The sequence below is a fragment of the Leucopleurus acutus genome, assembly GCF_964270905.1.
Source record: "Leucopleurus acutus genome assembly, chromosome: X".
Taxonomy (NCBI): Eukaryota; Metazoa; Chordata; class Mammalia; order Artiodactyla; family Delphinidae; genus Leucopleurus; species Leucopleurus acutus.
The window spans coordinates 33,833,663-33,842,416 of NC_139148.1; the positions used below are offsets into that span (position 1 = coordinate 33,833,663).

Genomic DNA, 8,754 nt, shown 5'->3' on the forward strand with positions numbered 1-8,754 from the left:
TCTTGAGTGCTGTTTTTGGATAGCAGGGTTTGGGCAGGTGTTTAATATTTCTCTGCACAAAGTCCCAGTGCCTTTGCCCTCGCAAGGAAAAGGCCATTTGTCTGGACTTGATGGGCAGGTCCTGCTGCCCTGAATCTATAGCAGATGGCTGAGTGTGTTTTTATAGGGTACCTCCTCCCTGCATCTTCGGCAGCTACTCTCTTATTCGAGGGGTCTTGGGAACACACACACAGAGAAATAGCCTCACCTCCCTCGTCCCTAACATGACCTGGAAACCAAGCGTCCGAGTCTGGACACTCGTATTGCTCAGTTTGTGACACTGCCTCCCGCCTTGGTTGGCCTTCTGCTATGGGTCTCTGTATTTAGCACTTGTGTATCCAACGTAAATAGCTTCGCTAGACTTGGAGACTATTAGGCTGGATTAATCCCCCAAAGCACAGAATGTTACAGTCCTGAGTAGGACGGTAGAGCTGTTTTCCAGAAGGGAGAGTTGAGTGCTTTGCTTGAGGCTGGGTGGCTACTGGAGATCCAGGATTACAATTCTGAGGGTCTCATCTGGTCTGCTGTATTCAACATTCAGGCCAGAGACAACCCTTGTTCTTGCTTCACGTAGCACCTAAATGGAGCTCAGTTTGTGCCTTTATAATGAAAGGATTTGAGTCTGTGGAATTGCAAAGACAAAGGTACTCATTAAAAAAATGCAGATCCTGGCTTCCCAGGTGGCGCAGTGGTTAAGAATCTGCCTGCCAATGCAGGGGGACACGGGTTCGAGCCCTGGTCCGGGAAGATCCCACATGCCGCAGAGCAACTAAGCCCGTGTGCCACAACTACTGAGCCTGTGCTCTAGAGCTCGCAAGCCACAACTACTGAGCCCGTGAGCCACAGCTACTGAAGCCCGGGCCCCTAGAGCCCGTGCTCCGCAGCAATAGAAACCACTGCAATGAGAAGCCCACGCACCGCAATGAAGAGTAGCCCCGCTCACCGCAACTAGAGAAAGCCCGCACGCAGCAACAAAGACCGAACACAGCCAAAAATACATGAAAAAAATACAGATCCTCTTCCTACCTCTCCATCCCCTGACCCTCACCCCTGCAGGGCCTCCTCCGGGGCCCACAGGCTACTGAGATGATTCCTTACGGACCAAGGATTCTTTTCTGGGACTTGTTTACCTTTTCTGTATAGAGGGCAGGGAACAAAGGTGTCAATAGCCTTGATGAGACATGACTGAAGAAGGCTAACGGAAGTTTTTACTTATTCCCCTAGTGTTTTCAGGCCCTGAAACGGTCCCTAAAAGCATTTATACAGTTTTATTTCAAACCAGATACCTTGGCACTTACGCAGTTCAGTCATGAACATAAAATCTCCACAGACATTCTAAGGATCGAAATTTTCGACCTATTGCTTTTGCCACTTTCTTGTTAAGAAAGTTGCCTTTTACACTTTGTTTGCTGGCCTCTCTCTGCCCCTCAGGAATCGGGGACCGGGCCACGCTTACCTCCCATGGTGATCGCAGGGGAAGACAGCCTTGCCCTGTCGCCTTTGCTGACCTGGACCCCACCCCTCTCTCAGCCCCTCTGCCGCCTCTTGAGGTCCATCCTGTTCCTGGTAATTAGCAGAGCCCCAGCGACGTGATCGCTGTTACTGGCGGTCTCTTTGTGGGAATGCTTCGAGAAGGTTAGAGTAGACCTCTTGTAAGTCTGTCCTTCCCTCTCTGGCTTCTCAGTTCTCAAAGGGGCTCCCGGAGGTTTTCATGACCCAAAAGAAAGCAGAATATATAGTACAGACAAGGCCGAGAGCAGTAAAAAGAAAACGTTACTTCCAACGATTAGATGAAGGCTAATTACAAAGTCTTAGACGACCCAATATAAATAATCTGACCTCAGACTCCCTAGGCTGTACGGCACTTGACACTTCGCCAGTCACCGGGAGAGGGAGAGGTGACTCTGGGGTCTCCGTCCTGAGGGCTGTTTAGCGTAAGAGGCAAGCTCTCCTTTTCCTGTCTTCCTCCGGGGTTTAAAGCAGAAGTTTGTTCCGGTGCCCACAGTCTCCAGCCTTAAGACACATCAGCAGTGTGCTTCTGAGGGGCAGCCTGGAATCCCACAGAGCATACTTCTGTTCTTTGTAGGCGCTATTTACATATATTTAACCTAAAACAAAATAAAGATGGATTTTTCTGTGTACAGATTAATCGGGTCTAGGGGCAAGCGAGCGTTTGGTCCTGACTCTGAGAAAGAGGCTATGTCTTTACCAGGCTTTCAGTTATGTACCTAGAAATAATCTGGTAGTAAATAGTATTAAGTATAGGATGTTTCCCCCCCCTCCCCACTTTCCCTTAACTTGGTGCTTAGGGAAAGGAGAGATCAAAGTTTTCTCTCAAATATGATGAGACACTGTAGCAAATTTGACGTCAGTAATCCTGCAAACAATTCAAAACACCCACCATATCCCAAATCCTAGTTTTTCTTGCACTAGAATTAACTAAAATAAAAGCCAATATATGTAAACTGCTGTATTCACAAAGCTTGTGTGTGCCTCAGCTCAGGACTTTTTTCGGAACAATTTCTGAGTAGATGTTAACATTATTGCCCGGGGGATTTTTGCAGAAACTAACGCCTGTGGCCCGCGATTTGTTCTGTAAGTGACTATTGAAACACCCGCGTCTGAGTAAATATCAACAACTTTTTTTCCACTTAATGTATTTACCTGAAACTTTGTTCACGTCTTACTAAAGCATTCTAATATTTCGTTAGAACGGGATAGGCGGTATAGCACGCACCTCTGTGCAGGGGAACAGAACATCTATTACAAATATGCCGTGATTCACTGTGCTTTCCCCTGGAAGAGCAGACTCTATACTTTCTGGCGGCATTTTTTATTTTAGTCCTGTGGGTATCATTTCCTCTAGAAGATGTTCGTTTATTTTACCTGGTGGTCGACAGGGTGGGTCTTTGCAGGGGGCTCTTTCAGAAACACCACAAGAAGGACCAGGTGCGGGACTACCACTACGTTCACCAGGATGGTCAGTTAACCATCCTCTAGCTACTGCTAACAAAAATTACTTGTAAGACTTTTTATTCTGTGCACTAAGGCTACAATAAATTTTTTTTTTTTGGCGGTACGCGGGCCTCTCACTGTTGTGGCCTCTCCCGTTGCAGAGCACAGGCTCCGGACGTGCAGGCTCAGCGGCCATGGCTCACGGGCCCAGCCGCTCCGCGGCATGTGGGATCCTCCCGGACCGGGGCACGAACCCGCGTTCCCTGCAACGGCAGGCGGACTCTCAACCACTGCGCCACCAGGGAAGCCCAGGCTACAATAAATTTTAAACGCATTGAATACACCACAATTAATCAAATAGAAACCCACTTTCTTATACCATTTTCGAGTTTTCCAGAGGATATTGAAGTTTGCCAGATATTGATCAGATCGATCAGCTCCTTTCATATATTTGCCGTACTCTAATATACAAGTGGGCTTAGTTATCTGATGGCCAGTCCTCCTGTCTAACTTTCCTGTAGATGCTGTGGAGGAGTCATGAATAATGTCGCCATGCGGACTAACCTCTTGTCTTTCCATATAAGAAGAATCACTTCTCCCTTCTGTAAGAATGTCATTTCTCCCCTCTGTAGATTTTTAGATTTCTCCTGTAATTGGTTTGGTAGACCACGACTCTCTCTTATAGTCCCACAAACTCTGGTTTTATTTTTCAACAATATTTCAGATGTGGACACACTGTTGTAATGATTGTCTTGGTAAATATGGTGCCATGAACCAAGATAAGGTTGTAGGACCGATAATATTGTTTCTTGCAGTTTCTTTCCTTCACCCGTGTAAATCTCAAGGTTGCGTATATATCCAGTTTCACTTTCGCTAAGCACCCTGACCAAAATTCCATATCTTGTAAGTTTTCCGGGATTATAGGTTTTGAATCTGAGTCGTCCTCTCCACTTTATCTTTGCCTCCTCAAGTGATAGCTCTTGTTTAGGAATATAGATCAGTTGAAATTTGGGTAGAAAATAATCCAGAAGAGGTTTAACTTTTGAAATTCTGTCTGCAGGAAGTGGAGTTTCTGTTATCGTTAAAGTGAAGAAATGTCATTATTTGTTTGAACCTTCTTCTCGTCATAATCTTTGGAAAGATAGATAGGTGTTTCAAGTAAGGGATCAGTTGACCAGTATTCTTTCCAGTGTGACTTTATTTGTCCCATCAAAATTACTAATCCAAGAAACTTCTTCATGTCACTATTGTTTACATCAGTTCATTTTAAAGCCTTATACTTTTTATACGATTTTTCATTCTGTTGGTGGTACAGGTTCGTTTGAGAAGCGATCAACTCGAAAAAGTTACCAAAGATTGTTATTTCACTAACACTTTGTGCGTTATTAGTCAATAGTTACACCTGACACTCCTATAAAGTCTAATTTCCATGAAATGTTGTCTTCAATCCACTCTTCTGTAGAAGCAAAGAAGCATTCTGCAGCACCATGAGTTTCATTTTCACTTTCCATATCAGAATCAATCACTAAGGTTTTTTTGTCTTTTTGTTAGTCTAATATTCACATCGTCTGAATCAGAACTATATTCTGAAGAACTGTCATCTTCTGAGACACTAGTATATATATATATCGCTTAGACAATCAGAGAAAGTATCTGCCTAAAATTCACCGAAAAATTCTTCAAACTTTCATGATGTGTCATTTTTAAAAATTTTACGGTAATAAATTGTGTTCATAGTATACATAAGGTTGGAACAAAAACCTAACGGATCAAAATGTGAGTGATAACGACAATCATAAGTTGTATAATGAACCCTTGATCAATTTTAAGCTCTAACAACTTCACACAGTGATGTTAAAAAATAATTTTAAAAAAGTCTTCTCCCATGGGCAAACAGAAGGTATATTGTTGCCCTAGAAATACAAAACGTAGTTAGTTTGAAAGCAAATAGCCTTTATTTTTACTTGTATTTTTAAAAGTTATTATTTCTGTGAGAAAGTTTGGTGCCCTTAAGGATGATGCTGTTTCTGTTTGAGGAAAAAAAGATGGAGGGACATGCTATATTTCCTTGAAAGCAGACATCTCAGATGCAAGAAATATTGAAGTGTACTGCAGAATTTTCTGGCTGTGTGGCTCGTGAATTGCCATGGGGGCCAGGAGCATTGCAAACTGTGAAATGGAATGCTGGCTACTGTTAAGTGCTGAAATACACATGAGGTCAACGAGAAAAACCTAAAGCGCTAAGCTTTACAAAGAAAGGAGGGTCTAGGAACTTGAGATCAAATAAAGAGATGCCCACCGACAGTCCTCTCCCTGAAGTCTGCAGTGTAAGGCAGGAAGGAACCCTTGGTGGCGTGAGGCAGAGGAGTTATTCTGGAGAGGAAAGGGGTCTAGGCCCCAGGGTGGGAAAAGGGGCTATCCTTGGCTAGAAGAGGGTGGAGCCTTCAACTCTGTGTGGGGTACCTGTATGGTTTGGGGGAGATTCTTTAACCTCTCCTGAACCCATTTTCTTCTGTGGACAGTTGGGATGGTAATACTGCCCAGGCATGTAGTAAGGATTAAATAACTCGATATTCCTGATTGTGCTATGTGCCTCTAATACTTGGGTTTTGGCTGGCATCTGAATTTTGAGCGTATCAAGTGTGATCTGGTGTATGTTGGTCCTAAAAAATGATAGTTCTAATGAAAAGAGACAAGCTATAAGGTTCAAAGTCCTTGCACTCACGGAGGGGATTTTAGTTTCTCATTTGGCACAGTATTCTGGAGGTGACAGCCATGGTTCCTCTGGCCACTTGGTGGTACGTGCACGATACTACATATTTTGTGGCACAAAATGATGGTGGCCAGAGCCTTGGTAGGAGACAGGGTAAGTCCAGTCGGGTGATTTTCCTTACCTGATAGAAGTTATAGTTTGCAGATTTCACAGCACGATTTCCATTTGAAAAAGGAAGATAAGACTCTGGTATTTCACCAAGAAAGGGAGGCCGGTTGGAACCTGCAGGATTGAGCGGAGAGCTAGAACAGAGTTGAGGTGTTGCCTTGACCAACGGTGGGACCCAACGTGTCACCTGTAAGATAAGGGTGAGCAGATGGACTGGATGAGTGGTTCTCTCACCTGGAAGGCTTGTTAAAACACCAATTGCTGGACCCCATCCCCAAGAGAGTCTGATTCAGCAGGTTTGGGGTGGGGCCTGAGAATGTGTTTCCAACAAGGTCCCAGATGATGCCGATTCTGCTGGTCCCGGGGCCACATTTGACACTGTACTAGATTATCTCTAAAGGTCATTGCCACCTCTGAACCAATTAAGCATGGCCAATTGCTTAAGGAGAAGGGACCCCACATGGCCATGAGAAGCTGCAGCCCTCTACACTCCAGTGCACAATCAGGGTCCTGTCCAAAGAGTGATCCTCCAGCAGGAATGGGAATTTTCATTTCCTATGAGCAGATCCTTAAGCATCTGCACTTAAGGAGGTCTTGCTAGTGTTACAACAGCTTTTTATCAGATCCACCTGTGTTACAGGTTAAGTCAAGGCACAAAGTGGGCAGAAGACTGAGGTCTTCTGAGGAGGTGGAGGTACCCAGATATTGGTTGTGCCGGGGCCCCTGAAAAACCAAGGGGTAGACCTTGGGTGTAGATGGGCCCATTTGGGCCTAAAATATCTACATGGTTTAGAGACAAAGAGAAATTAAAGCCCCCGCTCCGCCCCACTTCTCACAAGCCATGACTGACTTCACTGGCAAACTCACCCAGTCAAGGATTAGCGTCCCATTGTCTCAAGGAAAAGAACTATTATCCTGTCAGCCGGGTATGGCTGGGGTGTCATCCTATGAGATAGCTTCCCAACGCATGCGCTTATGGTTTTGAATTCTGGCATTCTGCGGTACTTAATTTTTTTCATCACTCTCAGAACACATGAACACATTTTACTACTACTTACATGTCAAAAGTTGTTTTTAACAGCCAGAGCGAGCTAGACTTGGAAGCTTATGTTCAGTTGGAGAACCTCCAGCTGACCTCCACTAGCACTGAGACTCCCTAAGTCTTAGTTAGATCCCACTACTGAAATCGGGTTTGACCGTTTTCCCAAGTGCCCTTGCCCCATTCATGTACAAAAGCCGTCAGTTGTGAAACATTACCTCGGAGGGGGGTGTGTTAGCTCAGTGACTTCACAGCCTCGTTCTCTCTTTCCTTCTGCCAACAGCTGATTGGCATGCTGCTGGCCTGCTGTCTGTCTCGGTTCATCACGGCCAACCAGTATGAGATGGTGTAATAAGGTGAGTGACGGTGGGGGGAGGTTACATCTAGGATTCTCCCTTTGGGGCACATACTCCCCTTCGAAGGGACACGAGTGCTGCCTGGCCACTCCACTCTCTGATCTCGGTGGCACTTGGCCACATGCCGAAGCCTCATTTCTGTGGTGCTGGGGAGGAGATGTGAGCACTGCTCTGGAAAACGTCGAAATGCTCTCTTCACCTTGTTACCTTATTTTAAGGCCTTATTAACGGTGAGTCACTCACATGTTTTAATTTCTCTTAGTCTTTCAAGAATGACGGAAGGAGAGACCCGTTTTCGAAAGGAACTGCAGCAATCTTTGAAAGACTTCCAAAGAATGTTAGAGCACAGTACATAATACACCTGTCCTAACTCCCTCACCCCGTGCAACTGACACTCCCACACAGTCTCTGCTCCACCTTTGAGCCTGCATCATGCGTAGCATCCCATCTTGTGAAGCCCTGTTGTGCCACAGTGTAGCCAGGTTCCCTGCATCTAGTCCTAGGGGACCCCACCCAAGGCTCTGTGTGTGCCACCTCCTCCATCTGTACTTGGTCCAGCTGCAGCTCATTGTAGGTGACTGGTTCTCCATACCATCACTGGCCCTGCAGGGCCCTGCATGTAGTGTGGGAGGCTCCTGTTAGCCCTTGATCATGATCGATAAATGCCGCACCCCCTAGATGTAGATAAGCAGATAGCTACCTGTTCTTTTGGCTTAATCTCCTTTGGTTGGGTTTTCCCTTTTACTAAGGCTCTTGCCTGCCTTCTTCAGGCTGCCTAGGACATGTAAAGAGATGCATTGGTAATTGTCCATGAGGAGAAAACGGCACGTGTCATGCACGAAGGAAATTGTCGAGCTTTGGGTGGCATCCTTGCTCCTTACTGTTACATGCCTGGGAACTTATAGACAGTTTAGTGCACCTGTATAATCCTTTTACAAAGCTGTATTGTTGCTTCCTGTGAAGGAAATAATATTACTTCTGTTTTTCCCCAATTAACTGCTATTGTTACTTTACTTCTTTCTATATTTTTTCTTTGCATTGACATTACAGACATTGAGGACCTCATCAAATGAATTTAAAAATGAGTGTGAAGGGGGAACAATAGTCAAAATATTTTTAAAAGATCCTAAAAAACAATTCCTCTGTCTCGCATGCCAATAAGAATGCATTGATATTGTGAACGTTTGTGATACATGTGTTAATAAATAGTCATTACAGATTGCTGTGCTCTGGTTTTGTTCTTTGGTTAAGTTTTTAAACACATTTCTATATTCCATCTTGTTCCACAGGGGATTGGAGGTGGACCACCTTACACAATGACACATCCCCCCATACAAGCTCCCACTCCACTGAAATAGCATGGGGCAGTGTAAAAATTGAAGGGTTAGATTTTTTTTAATGGACATTCCAGGAACTTGAATCACTTATCATAAACAGGATGTACTGCTGGATGCAAACATAGACCCTTCATATTTCAGGCTAGA

General features: G+C 44.8%; 1 protein-coding gene across 1 annotated transcript in view; it reads left to right on the forward strand.

Annotated features, from left to right (window-relative positions):
* Positions 1-8,477, forward strand: part of TSPAN7 (tetraspanin 7) — a gene marked incomplete at its 5' end in the record, with an annotated part of 137,809 nt that extends 129,332 nt beyond the window's left edge. The window contains 2 exons of the mRNA XM_082864766.1: positions 7,198-7,270; positions 7,533-8,477. Of these exons, the coding sequence (XP_082720892.1) occupies positions 7,198-7,266 (69 nt within the window). The 3' untranslated portion in view covers positions 7,267-7,270; positions 7,533-8,477. The remainder of the gene's footprint in view (positions 1-7,197; positions 7,271-7,532) is intronic.
* Positions 8,478-8,754: the final 277 nt, after the last annotated feature.